Genomic DNA, 19811 nt, shown 5'->3' on the forward strand with positions numbered 1-19811 from the left:
GAAGCCAGGTGCTAAATTTCATTGATGTTTGATCATTCCTACCACATACTTTTGAATGTTTTAATAGTGCTATTTGCTTGGTTCCGACTTGAGAATGAGTTTGAAATCAAATAGATATAGTGAATCAAAATTAAATCCTTGTTACAAACTATATTTTATAGTACTGCAATATTTTAGTTTCTTTCTCTTAGTTCTCCTGTTACACCCAGACAATCATTTACTCAAGCCTTATAGGTACAGCAATGTCTCATAGAACACAGAAGAGACCCTGCAACCCATCCTTTAACCTACTCTAAGAACAAATGAACCCTTCTTCTTAAAGAGCCCTCCACTTTTCTATCATCCATGTGGCTATCTTTTCTTTTTCTTAAATTTTCTTAGAAAAAGTTTCTTAAATGTCCCTAGTTTATCTGCCTCTACCACCATCCTGGCAGGTGTTCCACACACTCACCACTCTGTGTGAAAACTTAACCTTTGACACCTGCCCTATACTTTCCTTCAATCACCTTAAAATTAACCAATTCCGGCATGGGAAAGTCTCTGGCTGTCCAATCGATCTATCATCTTGTACCTTATTTCAGTGCCAAGAAATGCGATTGAATATACTTGTCAGTTAAACATTTGTAAATAGTCACAAGGTGGCAGTGTTGCTACAGAAATGCATGGCTTTGAGTCATATTTACTGAATTTTATTTATACAGTAATACTATAATTACGATCAGTCAAGTACCTAATTACATCAGAAACTCTCATTCAGTTGTAGAAAAAGAGGATTGGCTCACAACAGAAACATTTAATTTTGTATTTAGCAGGGTATAATGCAGATGGGAGAAACCTTACAAGCTTATATCTGTAACACAAAATGCTGGAGGAACTCAGCAGGCCAGGCAGCATCTATGGAAAAAAGTACTGTTAACGTTTTAGGCTGAAACCCTTCGGCAGGTCTGGAGGAAAAAGAGCTGAGGAGTAGATTTAAAAGGTGGGTGGAGGGGAGACAGAAACACCGGGTGATGGGTGAAACCTGGAGGGGGAGGGATGAAGTAAAGAGCTGGGAAGTTGATTGGTGAAAGAGATAAAGGGCTGGAGAAGGGGGAGTCAGATAGAAGAGGACAAAAGGCCATGGTAGAAAGAAAAGGGGGGTGATAGGAGGGCAAGGAGATAAGGTGAGAGGGGAAAATGGGAGGGGGGCATTACTGGAAGTTGGAGAAATCGATGTTCATGCCATCAGGTTGGAGGCTACCCGGACACAATATAAGCTGTTGTTCCTCCAACTTGAGTGCAGTCTCCCAATCTATGTCAAGTCTCACCAATACAATGGAGGCCACACTGGGAGCACTGGACACAGTATATGACCCCCAACAGACTCACAGGTGGAGTGTGGGGCCTTGAATAGTAGTGAGGGAGGTGGTGTAGGGGCAGATGTAATCCTTGCAAGCAGAACAAGTGCAAGCGCCAGGAGGGAGATCAGTGGGGAGGGACAAATGGACAAGGGAATGATCCCTGCAGAAAGCAGAAAGTGGGGGGGGGGGGGAAATCCCGTTGGAGATGGCGGAAATTGTGAAGAATTATGTGATGGATGCAGTGGCATGGTAGGTGAGGACAAGAGGAACCCTAACCCTGGTAGGGTGGCAGGAGGATGGGGTGAGAGCAGACGTGCGTGAAGTGCAAGAGATGTGGTTGATGATGGTGGAAGGGAAGCCCCTTTCTTTGGAGGAGGATATCTCTTTTGTTCTGAAATGAAAAGCCTCATCCTCAGAGCTCCTTCTGCTATATAAATCAGGATCTCCCAGTGGCCACCCATTTTCCACTTCCCATTCAGATATGTCCATCCGTGGCTACCTCCACTGTTGTGATGAGCCCACATTTAAGTTAGAGGAACAACGCCTTATATTACATCTGGGTAGTTTCCAAACTTATGGCATGAACATTGATTTTTCAAATTCTGGTATTTTTCAATGCCCCCTGTCCCCCCACTTCACCATTCCCTATCCCCTTTTCCCTCTCTCACCTCATCTCTTTGTCTGCCCATTACCTTCTTCTGGTGCTCCTCCCCCATTTTATTTCTTCCATGGCCTTCTGTCCTCTTCTATCAGACTCCTTTTCCAGCCCTGTATCTCTTTCATCATTTTCCCAGCTCTTTACTTCATCCCTCTCTCCAGGTTTCACTTATCACCTTGTGTTTATCTCTCTGCTCCCCTCTACCTTTTAAATCTACGCCTCAGCTTTTTTCTCTAGTCCTGCTGAAGGATTTCGGCCTGAAGTGTTGACTGTACACTTTTCCATAGACGCTACCTGGCCTGCTCAGTTCCTCCAGCATTTTGTGTGTATTGCTTGGATTTCCAGCATCTGAAGAATTTCTCAAGATTACATCAATGAAATGAAGCTACATTATAAAGTCTCTTGGAATTAACCTGCAGTCTTATGTCACATCAATATAAGCATAGTTTCGGTCTTGCTGAAAGCACTACAAGTCATGCGGAAAAGCCAAGAGCATTGTGCAAATTAGTTCCTCGACCTTTAATAGTCTAAATTGAATGAGCAATAGAACTGGGTGTGGGAAAGGGGTGGAACACAGTTTCAGTTTAACACAGAATTGAAATGGACTTCAGTACAAAGCAAACTAGTTTTAAATTGTGCCCTGGTTCCTTGCACTTTGTACATTAAACAACAGTTGTATATACTATAAAATTGTAAATACCCTCTTCCAGAGCTGGGAAATTGAACATCCTCTGAGGCAAAATAAATCAGCTACTTCCTTAGATCTGCAACGCAGCATTATAACACAAAATATAACAACATTCCAAATTGCTTCATTGAACCAACAAAAACTTAAGTTACTGATGTGGCATCCAGAATGAAACTCTCCCTTCCTTTCAGGTGAGAGAAAATTATGCAAGCCTGATTACATCAATCATGTTATTGAGCTACAAGAAAAACATAGCAATTCTATGCAAAAAGTTCATTATCAAATAAACAAAAATAAAATCTTACTCCTTAAACTTACTGCCTCAATAAAGCAACCAGCACAATCAAAGGTTCAGCCACCCCAAATGTTCTCTCTTTCCCCCTCCTCCATCAGATTCGAAAGCCCACCAGGATCAAGGGCAGATTCTATCCTGCTCTTATGAAACTATTGAATGATTCCCTAGTATGATAAGTTGGATTCTTGATCTCTCAATCTATCCTGTTATAATCTTGTACTTTATCTCTGCTGACACTGCACCTTCTCTGCTGCTGTTATACTTCATTCTACATTCACTTATTGTTATACCTTGTACTATCTCAATGAACTGTGTGTTGAATTAACCTGTAAAAATCGTATGCAAGACAAACTGTTCGCTGTACTTTGGAACATGTGATAGTAATAAAGCAATTCCAACTCCAGTCCAGTTCCAGTTCCAAATCGTTCCCCTCAGCAGAGGTATTTAAAACCAGTGGTCACACTTTTAGACTGATTAAGAGGCTTAGAGGGCATTTGAGAAAGAACTCCATCCATTGGATAGTTGGAATCTGGAATGCACTGCCTGAGGAGAAGATGGAGGCAGAGACTCACAACATTTAAACAGTACTGAGGTGAATGTTTGAAGCCCAATGGATACACCTCCTGTGCTCCTTGATATGGGTTTCCATCGTACGTCCCATGCTGCTCATTCGCAGGGAATCCTGAGTCCCAGGTCATCTTTGACCTGCATAATTTGCAAGAGATTGGTGAGTAAAATCAGAGCTCATGGCATTGGGGGCAGGGTTTCAACATGGATAGAAAACTGGTAGGCAGATAGAAAGCAAAGGGTAGCAGTGAATGGGTGTTTATCGGACTGGCTGGAGGTGACTAGTGGGGTACCACAGGGCTCTGTATTGGGACCACAGCTCTTTACGATTTAAGTCAACGATTTAGATGAGGGCATTGAAAACTATATCAGCAAGTTTGCTGACGATACTAAACTGGGTGGCAGTGTGACATGCGAAGAGGATGTTAGGAGAATACAGGGAGACTTGGATAGGCTGGGTGAGTGGGCAGATACTTGGCAGATGTCATTCAATGTGAATAAATGTGAAGTTATCTATTTTGGAAGCAGGAACAAGAGGGCGGAGTATTGTCTGAAGGGTGTAGAGTTAGGTAAGGGAGAAATGCAAAGAGACCTAGGAGTCCTAGTTCATCAGTCAATGAAGGTGAATGAGCAAGTGCAACAGGCAGTGAAGAGGGCAAATGGAATGTTGGCCTTTATTACAAGGGGAATTGAGTACAAGAGCAAGGATGTCCGTTTGCATTTGTACAGGGCCCTGGTGAGACCACACCTGGAATATTGTGTACAGTTTTGGTCTCCAGGTTTAAGGAAGGACATTCTGGCAATTGAGGAAGTGCAGCGTAGATTCACTAGGTTGATTCCTGGGATGGCAGGGCTGTCTTACGCAGAGATTGGGCTTGTACACACTGGAATCGAGGAGATTGAGAGGGGATCTGATTGAAATGTTTAAGATAATTAAAGGATTTGATAGGATTGAGGCAGGAAATATGTTCCAGATGTTGGGAGAGTCCAGTACCAGAGGGCATAGATTGAGAATAAGAGGTCAGTTATTTAAAACAGAGTTGAGGAAAAACTTCTTCTCCCAGAGAGCTGTGGAGGTGTGGAATGCACTGCCTCGGAAGACGGTGGAGGCCAATTCTCTGGATGCTTTCAAGAGGGAGCTAGATAGATATCTGATGGATAGGGGAATCAAGGGATATGGGGACAAGGCAGGGACTGGGTATTGATAGTGAATGATCAGCCATGATCTCAGAATGGCGGTGCAGACTCGAGGGGCCGAACGGTCTACTTCTGCACCTATTGTCTATTGTCTATAATCTGTGATCTGAGCTTCCTTATGGGTTTGTGGATGGTATTAATCCTGGATCCCGGTAGTCCTTCCAGAAAGCTTGGAAATAGGGAAGGCAGGTGTTAGCAGCGGATTCCTCCTCATTGTCAGGTTTCCTGGAAACCAACATCAAAGAGCACAGGAGGTGTATCAGTTTGGGTTACCCAGAGAAATTGGCGATAGCGTAACATTGCATTCGCAATGACCATTGGATTGACTTCAACAGCACAAAGCTATTGTGCTAAACCAATAGTTTTTGGGACTCCCTGTGAAAGAAGCCATTGAAATAAAACTAGAGGAAAAGAATTTTAACAAAGACAAAAGCCTCGCTCCAAGTAAGAACTGGAATTCCATCGTAAACAAGGTGGGAGAATGGAAACCTGATTGGATGAGGACTAACCAATCATAGTCCATGAGCCAGAACCCCAAATTTGGGCCACCATCTGGGGAGAATAATTCTTAGTGATTTTTGGCAAAGTATACACCCCGGTGCTAGAAAATACATGATAGCATTGCAGCTGTGGTAGCTTTCTGTGTGTAATCACTCAATTTGTAACCCCATGCCAAAACACACTTTTCCAAACTATACATAGCGCAGAATAAAGCATTCTACTTCAAACTGATGGTTCTCTCTTATTACTGATGCTCTGTCTTTGAAAATTGGTAGGAATATAGCTCAGCCTACGCTTTTCAGAAAAATTGTTAAAATTAGCATCTCTACAAATGTTATCTATTACTGGCAGTGACAACACAGTGACTATACATTACGTAAGATGTACTTCTGTTTCCATGTTCTGTTTCACATTCATATCTTGTATCACCATTTATACATACATTTATATCACCTTTGCAGCAGGTGCTTTTTTCATCAGCAATGTTAACGTGACTTTTTTTCTGTTTCAGGTATTGTGGTGGTGGGATAATCCTGCACAATAGAGGAGAGAGAAGAGTAGAGTAGATTTAGATCTGGAGTAGCTGAATCACTTTGCTTTAGAATGGAGAGCCATAAGCACAAAGAATCTATTAAGAAGCAGTGTATAATACACCGGAAAACATCAAAAGAAGATAGTGACCATCTTGTTAGTCCTCAAGACTATGAATCCTGGAAAACATTACTTGAAGCAACCAAAGTGAGAAACTATGCTCCTATTTTAGACGGTGCTACAGAACTTGGAGAAAAAGAAGTCCCAAGAATCTACTGTCACCGATAATGCCGAAGCCTCTTCACCACGAAGAGAGACTTAGAGACTCTGAAAAGGAAACCCAAGGAAAGTATTACTGATAAAGCTTGTGAGAATACCTGTACATCAAAAAGGCCAAATAGGAGACCTTCATCAGAAGCAAGGGTGTATGATCAAATCTGCATTTTTTGTAATAAGGTGAAATTTCTGAAGGGCTCCAAGTCACGTGAAAATCTTACACAAACTGAACAACTCAAAGCTGACCAAACATTACGGGAATGTGCAACCCAAAAGGAAGATGAAAAGATTCTAGCAGTAACAAGCAGAGACATAGTTGCTGCAGAGGCCCACTATCATGTTTCACGCTATAAGGATTGTACCAGAATCAAGAAAAAGGAAACTGAGTGCATAGAGAATGATGATGAAACACATGCTGATGAACTGTAGAAAAGGATTGAAAGGGAAGCCTATAAAGACCTTTTCAAGTAGATCAGAACTGATACAGTATCATACCCAACAAGATGATTGTACAAGTCACTAACTTTGGTTACGAAACTTGAATCTTTCATGCTATCTTGTGGAGTTACACTCCTGCAAAATTCTACAAGGAAGCACATTTGTAGGGAACTGGAATCTGAACTGGGTAATTCAATAGATATATTTCCAGATGACAAAGGAAAATTGTTAATGCTTCCTGAAAGTGGAAGCATAAGGGGCGTTGTCTTGGAAAATCAAACTCTACAGAGGGAACTCAAAGTTTGGAGGGCCAAGGCAACCAATTTCAAGAAGATCATAGATCAAACTTCATCACATATCAGGCCCTGTCCACACCAGAAGGATTGCTGAGAAAGACAAATAAAGCTACTTTAGCCACAACCTTGCAGAAAAATGTAGCAGTAGAAGAGCAACTCCCAGGAAACTCTGAAACAATGGTTGATGGAATGAACTTGGTCCAAAGAGTGAAAGTTGATCAAGGTACTTTCAAAGATGTTGCCACAACAATTCTGGGTATGGTTCTGTGGGAAGGCAGTCAGAGTAGCAGAACGGATGTTGTGTTCAACACATAAAGGGAGAATTCTATCAAGAATAGTTAAAGATCTCTACGGGGTGAAGACACTGGTCATGAGTTGCAAGGTTTCACAGGCACACAGATGGTGAGGCAGTGGAGGAGTTTCCTGACCAAAGTCAGTAACAGAAATAGTCTCATTAGCTTCATAGTCCATGAATGGAGGAAGGTGGTGTACAGAGCAAAGCTACAGGAGAAGATTCTGTATGCAGCTGTGAATGACAAATGTTACAGAATCACATCTCAAGACAGTGAGGAGGTGTCAGCTCTTCAGTGTCAACAAGAAGAAGCAGATGGCACCTACTTCTCCATGCTGCCCATGCCACAAGAGAGGGATACCAATCTGTAGTGATCTGCTCAGAAGACACAGATGACTTTATCATGTCTTCAGGATTTTGTGACAAGATTGAGGCCCCATTGTTCCAGAAGTGTGGCTCTAGAACAGGGGTGGGCAAACTTTTTGACTTGTGGGCCACAAAGGGTTCTAAAATTTGACAGGGGGGCCGGACCAGGAGCAGATGGACGGAGTGTTTTGGTAATACACCTCATAAGAGAAAATAAAATATCATGGGATATGTAGAAAACATGTGCTTTAATTTCAATTGAAAATGAACAAATGCATTACAACAAAATATCTGTCTTTGAAGTCCCATGGTATTTAGCTATTTATTGAAATGACTTTTAAAACACTGAAAACTAAATGAATAAAATACAGCGTTTTTTAATAGTAACAGTTATTATTTTAAAGCACTGAAAATTCTGTTATCCTTCAAGATATTATCATCATCACTCTCCTCCTGACTGTCTTTATTTCAAAAACAGTAGGAGATGCAGGTCTACTTGTCCTGCTCCTTCTTATTCAATTGTCCCCTGTGCCAAAACTCAACACCGACCAGCACAAAGACAGAACAGTGACAGCACGCCAGTATGCGGAGCGCGTTACTTGATCTGGAGCGCATTTTTTATTTTGAAAACGTACGTGCACCTGCGCACTACTCATGTCCATCACTTAATAGAAATGACATGTAACATGTAAGGCTTATTGAAAAAAATATTTTCAAATGCATTTTTACATAACACAATGAAGAAACTTATTTTTAATTTCAGTGGGAACAGTGTTGTTGGTCTCCCTTTTTAGCCAGCGCATCAAAGTCTGGATTTAGTTTTGTTGTGGCGATTCTCAGGATGGATCTGAGGTGTTGGTCAGTGAACTTGGATCTGTGGCTGGCTTTGTTGATGTTCATGACGCTGAACGCCTGTTCACACAAATAGGTCGAGCCGAACAAAGAGTAAAGCGCAAATGTGGAGTAATACGCTGCACCTCAACAAAGGTCAATGTGTAGCGGTGTGCCACATGCAGCGCTAAAATTACGACACGGAGTTGGTAACTGCAGTCGAAGAAAAAAAACTTTATTCGAAATCCCCAGCCTCACTTTTAAGCCTCCCTCAACCTGCCCCCCGTGGCGCAGAGGCTCCAAAGCTCTGTGCTCGCAAATCCCCGCAGGCTAACTCCCTTAGCCAGAACGCTGGCTAATTGTGAGCCGGTTCGGATGTGCCAGGAAATGGGTCGCCACAAATGTATATAGAGTGCGTCATCTATTGGGAAAACGCCAGAATTGCGGGGAAAAAACGTTAACAAGGTTTATTAATATAATTTCATCAAGTTCTGCAGGCCGGATTAAAAAGCTTAATGGGCCGCATCTGGCCCGTGGCCCGTAGTTTGCCCATGCCTGCTCTAGAACCTGTACAAGGCCTGTAGGCATCAGGAAGGTTGCTGCCACTGTTGACATACAGGTTTGTAGGGCTCTCATCGGGTTGCACACATATACAGGATGTGACACCGCTTTTGCAGACAAAGGGAAGACAAGTGCCCTAAAACTTCTGACCAGCAACAGGGAAACTCAGGACACATTCTTAGAGTTGGGTCAGGAATGGGACCTCTCCCCAGAACTGATGGACAAACTGGAGGCATTTACATGTCTCCTGTATGTCCCGAAAGCATCGACCACCAAGGTCAATGAGCTCAGGTATCACATTTTCTGTGCCAAAAAAGGTGAAATCGAAAGTCATCAACTCCCACCATGCAAGGACTGCTTAACAAATTGTACACAGCGAGCCAACTACCCCAGGCTGGTATATGGAGAAGATGCTTGGAGAAGGACCCACAAGTGCCAAGCCCTGATGGCAGAGGATGGAAGATGGAGAGAGAAGAGGAAGCTGAACAGTTGGTGGTGCACTGGATGGAAGGCCAGCCAGCAACCGATACCGTCCTGGATCTACTGGCCTGTAACTGTCCAAAAAAATATTCACTCCCAAGATGTACGTGTGTTGCAAATGACCTCAGGTTTACTGACATTTGTAGACTGGCAGACTGTGAGGACCAGGCATCCACCTCACAGAGTGTGGAAAGTTCAGATGAAGACGTGTAAGACTTGGAAAATTATTATGATTATTAATAGGTTATGAAAGTATGGAAAGCAGTCTTTGATTAAATATATTCATTTTACAACCAAATGCAGCCTAGGTTAGGGCTATGTGGAACCCCACATTTGAATTATTGTACTGTAATTCTATATGGTATCACAAAAGCTTAAGATTGTTTTGATTTGATACAACAATATGGAACATATCATGACATTGATAAAACTCCAGAAATCTCTCCAAATGAGGTTTCTTACCTTTTCTGCTGTACTGATGTTAATATGGAATATACACAAAAAGTGATTACTTATTTGAAGTAATAAAGCTACCACTGGCACAATGTTATCACATATTTTCTATCTCTAGAGATGTATACCTTGCTAAAAATCACTATGAGCATTATTCCCCTCAGATGGTACCGGCCAACCCTACTGGCTCACGGACTATCAGAAGGGATGGACAACAGGGGTATAAGTACCAACAGACTAAACATGCCCAGGCATCATCCCTGATAAAGATGGAAGACTTTGTCATCAAAATGTTGGTGAAAATCGTTACCTGCACCCGGCTGGAAATCCGAGATGAATTTAAAGCAGTTAAGATTTGCTGTAAGAAAATCTGAATTAGGATAAGGACCTGGTAGAAGCTTATTGAATATTAGAAGTCAAATTTTGTCTGTTCCTGTTGAATGCATGAGGATGCATATTGGATTGTAAAATATTTTGATATGGACCAATTTAGAGCATGCTATATTAGCCTGACCTATCAATTTGTTAGGCAGAGAAGGATGCAACATCAGGTAGTGTTGAACATGCAAGAAATCTTTTAAACTGGGGAGGTTGCTGCATGATAGCACTTCAAGTAGTATTTTGGTGGCATCTGAAAAGTGCCAATGAAAGCTGGCTCCTTTTATAATGAAAGTAAAACAAAATGTCAGGATGTAATTTCCTTTCAAACACTTCCTTATGCCAGTAAGATAATCCATGGATGGCTAGAGAAATGAAAGAGGATAATACAAAACAAAATGCAACATGATAAATATTATTCTAGCAGGATAAACAGCGAACAGCAAATGGAAACCTATCTCTGAGGCAAGTGGATTCATCGCAAAATGCTTGGCATGAAGCAGGTGAAATGATGCTTGAAGTTCCATTTCCTGAATTCAGAGATCAAATCTATCTTCAAATTTCATTTATCATTCTTTCTTTACATTGCAATACTGGAAGCTCTGATTTCAGAAATTAATTTCCAATAATCAGCAATGCTGTACATTAAACAATAAATCTGTTCACTTTCCTATGGAACAAATAAAATGGCTGAATACATTTCAATCTATCCTGGTAAACAAAATTACTACAGGTTAGCAAAAATGTTGCATGCATTCTAATGCCGATATCAAATTGCATTACATCCAAGAAACTGTGCTAAAAGAGTAACACAAAAAGCAGTAACCGCTATCATGCTGCATATTAATGAAACGTTAATACCTAATGTACAAAGCAGTCTTCCTCTATGAGAAAAGAAAAACAAAATCAAACGTCTTGCCACTAATGCAGATATTTCAGGATCGATAAGTTAAAACTACCTGTTAGAAGCAGCTTGTACTGCGGAATTCTTTGGACAGGTTTTAACAGGTAATGTTTGAGTGCCAGGTTTGCACAGCGAGAGCTCATCTGAAAGAAAACAAAGATGAAATTTCATACATGAGAAGATTCAAAAACCAGTTAATGATGGCTGTGAAACCATCACAGTATTTTGAGTTATGCACTTTGAAGAAATATCAAGTCTTCACATGCAATGTGTCTATCCTACAGAGACAAACAGCAGCAAATATGTTAAAGTCCACATAGTCATTTATCACCTCAAATTCTCTGACTACAGCAGCAAAGGTGGGGTTCTTCTTGCACTGTTCATCCAACAAACAAATGTTCTTGTCAAACTCCTTGATATAAGTTGAATACATTTTTAGATATGGTCCTTTCTCCATGAAGATATCAGCTATTCTCTGATACTTGTCCCTGTAGAAACAGATGATTCACTTAAGTGGAAACAAGAAAACCTATTTATTTCTAAAAACAAGCAAGAATGAGTAATAACATGAGAATGACTTGCACATGGAATATATAAAGTGAAGATGCAGTTTTAACCTTGATATTTGAGATGTATCATGATATGATACAATCTCAACAAGCTAACAAATTCAACCTCTTCTATCATACACTGAGCCAACTTGACAATAAGCAAACTGTCATGGCAATGGAGACACTCAACATGCTCAAAACTGGAAAAGAAACCTAACCTTGGAGCAACACACACAAAATGATGCTCAGGCAAATGAAACAACTAATCTCAATGTTCCACAGCTGCTGTTTGTCACAGGTACCACGTAATGACAATAAAAGCAACAGATTTAACACATTAACGTAGTAAGGTTTGTTGACCACAACCTCCTTGGCCCATGGTTTAATGTCACTTTTTAATGTGTGAAAAAGGTTTAACAGCAGTGCAGTTAACAAAGTGATCTGTTCAATCCTGACATCAGTACTGCCTGTGCGGAATCTGCACTTTCTTACAAGCTGCATGGATTACTCCTGGGTGCTCTGGTTTCCTCCCACATTCAAAAGATATGCAATTATGTAAAGGAATAAAGAAGTGATGTTTTGGGCTGAGATCCTTCATATGTTTCTGATTCCGATCTGTTTTACAAGAAGGAACAAAAAGAAGCAAGGCCCATTTTGGTGTGAAGTGGTGACAATGTTGTTAAGCTGCCATGATTCGGGCTGTGCCTGTTGATTCGAGAACCGATTGATTGAGAAGTAGTTGTTCTTGATCCTGGTGGTGTGGGACTTAAGGCTTTAGGCCAATGATGGCTATAAGAAGATGCACGAGGACTTTGATTATGGATGTTGCCTCCTTGAAGCTGTGCCTCCTGTAGATACGACGGTTGGTGGGGAGGGATGTGCTCAAGATGTACTGGGCTGAGTCCACTGCTCAGCTGCTTCTTACAGTCTTGCACATTTGAATTGCTAGACCAGACCAGGACAGGATTCTTTCAGCAGTACATCTGTAGAAATTTGTTGGTGTTCAGTGTAGATCTTAACCTTCTAACACATCAGTGCAGCTGTGAAGAAGGCAAGACAATGGCTATATTTCATTAAGAGTTTGAGGAGATTTGATATGTCACCAAAAACACTCTCAAGTTTCTACAGATTTTCTATGGAGAGCATTCTAACTGAAAGTATCATGTGAGTATGGAGGGGGCAACTGCACAGGATCAAAGTAAGCTACAGAGAGTTGTAAAAGTAGTCAGCTCCTTCATGGGCACTAGCCATAGTATCGAGGACATCTTCAAGGAACGGTATCTCAAAAGGTGGCGTCCATCATTAAAGACCCCCAACACCCAGGACATGCCTTTTTCTCTTTGTTACCACCAGGAAGGAGGTACAGAGCTATTCAGGGACAGCTTCTTCCCCTCTGCCATCCAACTTTTGAATGGACATTGAACCCATGAACAATACCTCACTATTTTTAATTTCTTTTTCTTTTTTGCAATATTTATTTAACTATTTCATATATTAACACACACACATACATATATATATATATATATATATAATATATATATATACATACACACACACACAAATATACATATAACTTACTGAAACTCTCAGCTTTTTTTCTCTTCATTATCATTTATTGCATTGTACTGCTGCTGTAAAGTTAACAAATTTCACAACATTCGGCAGTACTATTAAATCAGATTCTGATGCTTTCCCTATGATTGTATCTATGTGCTAGGCACAGGATATGTCAGCAGCCAGGAATTTAAAGCTGCTGACTCTCTCGACCACTGATCCCCCAATGTAGACTGGCACATGTTCAGCCTCCTTCCCCTTCCTGAAGTCAACAATCAGCTCTTTAGTTTTAATCATGTTGAGTAAGTTATTTTTGTAACGCCAATTCATGTTGGTATATCATTATTGACGTACTGGAGGTAAAATATTTGGGAGTGTTTAATATCGGGTTGAAGTTTCTAAAGACTATGAACAAATTAAAATGAAAATATTTCCGAGAAATATCCAGTGCAGGCTCTCACATTCTTTATAAATAAGCATATTTTACTCTCTGAAAAAAACTGTCTTCAATCTCTGTAGAGCTCTAAACCACAGGTAAGCACATTAGTTTCTTGTCAGTTCCACCTGTTAACATGAAAAGTTCCAGATTTTGCTTTTCCATGCTTTTTCCAGTGTTAGTAAATATCTCCTCTCAGGTTGAAAAGCTCAAGCCACTTAAATTTACCTCACAACTTATTCCTATGGATCAAATTCAAAAATCTATAGAGCTTAAGGAAGTAGAAATTATTAGCACACATGCAATACTGAATGCTTATACCAGTGAGCCATTCTCTCTTCCAGTTCTCGCAGCAGGCCTCGGTTCAGCTCATACAGCTGTGGAAGGTAGTACAGGACCTGGTTCAGGGTCTTATCGTCAATCACTTGCTTTCCATACTGTCGTGAAGCTTGAATCACTGAATCCCGGAAATCCTAGCAGATTTCAAATGGACAGAATTATATGCAGTGGAGTTTGCAACACAAATCTCCTGATTTTTTAATCTATTTAATGATAACTATATAATCCAACTGACGCAAATTAAAAGTTTTAACATTTAATTATTAATTCTTTCATCCTAAAGAAATGAAGATCTTTAATCTCTTAATCTTATGGGCATAAAGAAATAACAATTTGAAGAAATGAGGATCGATGAAGGGATCCTGAATTAGAACATTAACTCTGGGTCTTCCTCAATAGATGCTGCCTGATCTGTTAAGCATTTCAGTTTTTTTTCTTTCCACCTTTCATATATTAAACTGTACATATTTTATATCAACACTATAAACCTGGTATAAAATTATGAAAGAATGGCATTAGAAATGTAGGATATTATTTCCAAGAACAATTTGCCCAGGGTACAAGAATTAATGACTTCACAGAAACATTATTTGGATAGAGAATTTAAAACTTCATGAATTCAATCCTAGCAGTAACTGCATCCACCTGTCCTTCCTGTTCTCATCAGCTCCCCTCAGATCCTACAGATCACTCACCTACTTGCGGTAATTTACTGTGGCCAACCCTTTGGGATGTTGAAGGAAACTGAAGGACCCAGAAGAAACCAACAAGAACTCAGGGATAAACAAAGCGATTATGTAAATGCTAGAAATCCAGAATAACACCCATAGAATGCTGGAGGAACTTGGCAGGTCAGGAGAGAAATAAATAGTTGCTATTTCAGGGTGAAACCCTTCATTAGGACTCAAGCAATGTGCAAACTCTATGCAGACAGCACCTGAGGTATTGGGTAGTGGGGTGGAGATACGTCTCTACCGAAGGAGGTGTAAGGCGCACCTTCCCTCCGCTAGCCTGTGGGTCACCCTCGGGCAAGGTGTAGCAACAGCTTAGTCCCCTGATCAGGGTCATGTGAAGCCATGGCAGCAGGTGGTGGATGGTCGGATGAGCAGTTGGTGCAAATCGTGAGCTCTGGTTATGCTACCACTGACGCCAGGCAGACAATTTCCGAAGAGTATTGATATTGGTTGGGGCTACCCATCTTGTAAAGACACTGCCCAAAAGGAGGTAATGGCAAACCACTTCCGTAGAAAAATTTGTCAGGAACAATCATGGTCATAGATGAGTCCATGATTACCCACGTCATACAGATGATGTATGATGGAGATGACCTGAGGTGTCATCGCGTTGCTTCCCTCTAGCACTGTGCAAAATACGAGTGGACATGCACATCAAGGTTGGAATTTTAGCAAGTTCTAGAAAAACAAATGCTCGCAAGCATTTTTTTAAATACTCAAAACCCTTCATAGAAAATAAATGCCCTTTTCTGTGGTTAATAGTGGGGCACTGTTAATTTTTGCTGCAAATTTAATTCTCAAACCACAAGTCATTAAATTTTTAATATGTTGAGTTTTTGACAAAATACTGTAAATTATTTCCACATTTTAAATAACTATTACAACAAATTTAAAACAGATACATGCTAAGCACAGCTCAAAACAACTGAAATGCTTCCTGCAACCGAAGTACGGGATTTAAGATTGCTTTGCAGGGTCTGACACTGCATCACACAAATTATCATTCTTCCAGATCCTAACCAGATCTTTTCAATTAAAATGCTGCCGAAATGACTAACTTCAAAATATTTTGACAAAGAACACCCAAAACAACTGCAAACTGCTGACTCAAGTTATATACCACATACCATACACAATAAAAGGCAAAGTTAATTTTGATCCAACTATTTTGCACTGTTGGGACACTGGTTTCCACATGTTAAAATGATTAAGGTTTACATGACTTGCAACTGGGCATACCAACGGGTTTGGCACTACCACATGGTATTGTATCATGACAATGGAAGGTATTGACAGGTGGCTAACTAATATTCTCACATGTCTGAAATAGATATCAAAACCTTTTCACTATTGGTCATGGACAATTAGAAAGTGCAACAGCTGTCCAGTACATCGTTGAAATGCATTTCAAAGAGGAAGAAATTAGCTGAAATCTAATACCCATGGAATAGCACTGTTTTGCAGAAAGGGATTTCATGCTTTGACTATGTTATAGAATATTTTGGTCTACCTGTTTTTAAGAAAATGTTTACAAATGATTTCAAACAATGATAAAAACAGAAAGTAAATTACTTACAATATGCAAAAGTTTCAAAACATCCACAAACCTGTTGAAATAAATCCAGAGCATTATGTTTTTATATGATTTGTGACAACTCAAAAGTCAGCTGTAAACTTTCATAGTAAAATCACAAGACTGTACATACACTTTCTCTGAGCTCATGATTTCTCTGGCAATGTGATAGACTTTGGTTTTCTTCCCTTTGTCATTCTGCAAAGCAAATACATTGCAAGCTTTAGAAAAGTTTATGGTTTATAGCAAAACATAAAATATGGCATAAACATGACAAAGTCTGCAGATGCTGGAAATCCAAAGCAACTCACAAAATTCTAGAGGAACTCAACAAGTCAGGTAGCATCCATGGAAATGGATCAACCGTTGAAAGAATGGGAGAAGACACCAGAAAAACAAGGTGGGGGAGGGGAGGGAGGCTAGCTAGAAGGTGATAGGTGAAGTCACGTGGATTGGAAAGGTAAAGGGCTGGACAAGAAGATATCTGATAGGAGAGGAGAGTGGACCATGACAGGAAGGAAAGGAGGAGCTGACGCTGGGGGAGGAAATAGGCAGATGAGAAGAATTAAGCGGCAAGAGTGGGAAATAGAAGGGGGGGGAGAGAATTCTTTTTCCCCAGAAAATTGATTTTCATCCCATCAGGTTGGAGGTTATTCAGATGAAATATAAGGTGTTGCTCCTCCACCCTGAGGATGGCCTCATTATGGCACAAGAGGCGGTCGTGGACCAACATGTCAGAATGGGAAACTGAACTAAAATGTTTGGCCAGCGGGCAGTCCTGCTTTAGGCAGATGGAGTAGAGGTGCTCAGTGAAGTGGTCTTCCAATTTATGATAGGTCTCACCAATGTAAAAGAGCACTGGATAACCCCAACAGATACACAGGTCGAGTGTTGCCTTGCCTGTAAGGACTGTTTGGGACCTTGCATGGAGGTGAAGGACTAGGTGAATAGGCAAGTGTACCACTTTGGCCGCTTGTAGGGATAAATGCCGGGGGGAGGGGGGGTGGAGGAGGTGGTGGTGGTTAGGATATGTCTTGTGGTTGGATGCTGTTGGAGATAGTGGAAGTTCTGGAGGGTGAAGCGTTGAATGTCGAGGCTCATGTGGTGGTAGGTGAGGACAAGAGGAAGTCTAGCACTGTTTAGATAGCGGGAAAATAGTATTAGTGCTGATGTTCGGGAAATGGAGGAGATGTGGGTGAGAACAGCATCTATGGTGGAATAAGGGAAGAGGGGAAGAAGAAATCTCTGATGTCCTAGAAAGGGAAGCCTCATCCTGGGAACAGATACAGCGGAGAAAGGGAATAGCATTTTTACAGGAAACGGTGAGAAGAGGTATAGTCAAGATTACTGTGGGAATCAGTAGGTTTATAGAAGATGTCAGTCAACAGTTTGTTCTAGAGGGGGAGGAGGGGAGAGAGAGGAGCGGTGGGGGAGGGAGGAGTGGGGGCGAAGGAGATAAGGGGAGGGATGGGGGGGTGAGAGAGTGGGAGAGGAGGAGGGGGGCAGGAGTGGGGGAGGATGGAGAGTCAGAAATAGACCAGGTGAATTTAAGAGAAGGGTGGAAATTGGAGGTAAAGTTGATGAAATTGACGAGCTCACCATGGGTGCATGAAGCAGCACCAACACAGGTATCGATGTAGCAGAGGAAGCGTTACTGAGGAAAGCTTGGAACATAGACTATTCTACACAGCCAATGATGAGATAGGCATAGCTGGGGTCCATGGCTACCCTGCAACTTTGGAAGTATGCCAGTTGTATACCAAAATAAATAGTAAAACAATGAATTATTCACCTAACACTATTCCTGTCTAATCCAACATGAAATCTCCCAATCATCCAGCGGACTGAAGGTTTTAGAAGGGGTCATGATTAACGTATACCTGCTTAAACACTTTTGACTGATAGTTTAACTGTTCACTATTTGCATCATCAAATTATAAAACTGCAAAGTGCAACTTTGCCATTTAGCTGTTTCAGCTTGCCTACCATTCATCAGGACCATGGACGAAGTTCTGCCCAGGCACCATTTTCCTACATGATGCCCCATACCTCCAATTCCTTAATGTTCAGGAATCTTTTAATCTTTGTTTTGAAAATCTGAGAGATGAAGCCATTAGGATACATTCCCTATAGATTTACCACGCTCAAGTTACTTGTCCAAGATTCAGTCCTGAATTATCTACTTCTTATGTTAATACTACATACCTCAGGCAGTGGGCAGGTGTTTCTACATCCACCCTGCTGAGCCTTATAAGAACTTTCTGTTTTAATGAGAATACAACTGATTCATATTCCATATTTCCTCATAACACCGAAAAAGTCAAATTTGCCCCGATTCTAGCTAGCTCATGCAATCTTATTAATTCCACAATTTTTCCAAAACCTATTTGCTGCAATTCGCCCACTGCTGCAACAGCGCTACAACAGACAGTCTCACTGCCTCTCCACTCTGCTTTGGAGCATCAAGATAACCACAAACTATGTCAGGCTACTGCTCATCAATTACAGTTTGGTGTTCAACACCATCATCCCCTCAGTACTAATAGCCAAGCTTCAAAACCTGGGCCCTCTGCAACTGGATCCTCGTGCAGGATTGCAAGAGGCTGCAAAGCCACCCCCATTCTGGGCACAACCCTCCCACCAAAGGCATCTTCAAGTCAATGCCTTAAGAAGGAGGCATCTATCATTAAGGACTTTCACCATTCAGAATATATCCTATTCTTGTTACTACCATCAGATTAGTTAACTTGTCACATGCACTTGGAAACAGAAAATGAAGTGTCATTTGCATCAACAACTAATAAGGTCTGAGGATGTGGTGGGGCAGCCCTCAAGTGTTATATGTCAACATAGCATGCATGCAACTTTCTAACACTAACCCATTTGTCCTTGGAATGTGGGAGAAAGCTACAGCTTCCGGTGAAAGCCCACTCAGTTATGGGGAGAAGATAAAACTCCTTACGAACAGTAGCAGAAATTGAACCACGATTTTCCAATTATTGGTGCTGTAAACAGCAATGCAACCGTGCCACCTCAAGAGATACACTCAACTACTCTACCTTTCCACCATCAGATTTCTGAATGCTTTATATACTTTATTAGCCCAGTTTTGTAATATTTATGTCATTGACCGGACTGCTACCACAAAACAAATTTCACATCATACAGTGGTATTAAATCTGTTTCTGATTCTGGCACTAACCTGAATCCTGGGATCATTGGTTCAGTTTTCTCCCAATTTCATTCATGTTCTTTTCCACATTGCCTAACCAATCAGGCCTTTCTTTCATCTGATTTATTTTCCCTTTTTGAAGCATACCTTTACACAAAACCAATAATCTTCATGATTGAAATCTGTGTCCAATTGTTATATTGAAATAAATACATTTTGGTCATGCATTCTAAACACAAGACTAAACAAAGAGTCATGCTGTGTAAATGAAGACTAGGGGCACACTCAAATTCAAATGCTAATGTTCAAAACTTGCCTATTCTTCAACTCCAAAGCCTTTGGAGGCCAAAATGCAAGTTGCCTTAACTACTAGTTGAACTAGCCTGCTAACTTCAAA

At 40.9% G+C, this 19811-nt stretch overlaps 1 protein-coding gene across 4 annotated transcripts in view; it reads right to left on the reverse strand.

Moving 5' to 3' along the window:
- The window catches only part of fgd6 (FYVE, RhoGEF and PH domain containing 6), a 150321-nt gene that overhangs the window by 82485 nt on the left and 48025 nt on the right, over window positions 1–19811 (reverse strand). For all 4 annotated transcript variants that reach the window (XM_059987767.1, XM_059987769.1, XM_059987768.1 and 1 more), the window contains exons 4-8: window positions 16376–16440; window positions 16246–16276; window positions 13918–14069; window positions 11384–11540; window positions 11108–11195 (exon numbers count right to left, since the gene is read on the reverse strand). In XM_059987767.1, coding sequence (XP_059843750.1) covers window positions 11108–11195; window positions 11384–11540; window positions 13918–14069; window positions 16246–16276; window positions 16376–16440 — 493 coding nt within the window. The remainder of the gene's footprint in view (window positions 1–11107; window positions 11196–11383; window positions 11541–13917; window positions 14070–16245; window positions 16277–16375; window positions 16441–19811) is intronic.

This window comes from Hypanus sabinus, chromosome 13 (assembly GCF_030144855.1).
Source record: "Hypanus sabinus isolate sHypSab1 chromosome 13, sHypSab1.hap1, whole genome shotgun sequence".
NCBI lineage: Eukaryota > Metazoa > Chordata > Chondrichthyes > Myliobatiformes > Dasyatidae > Hypanus > Hypanus sabinus.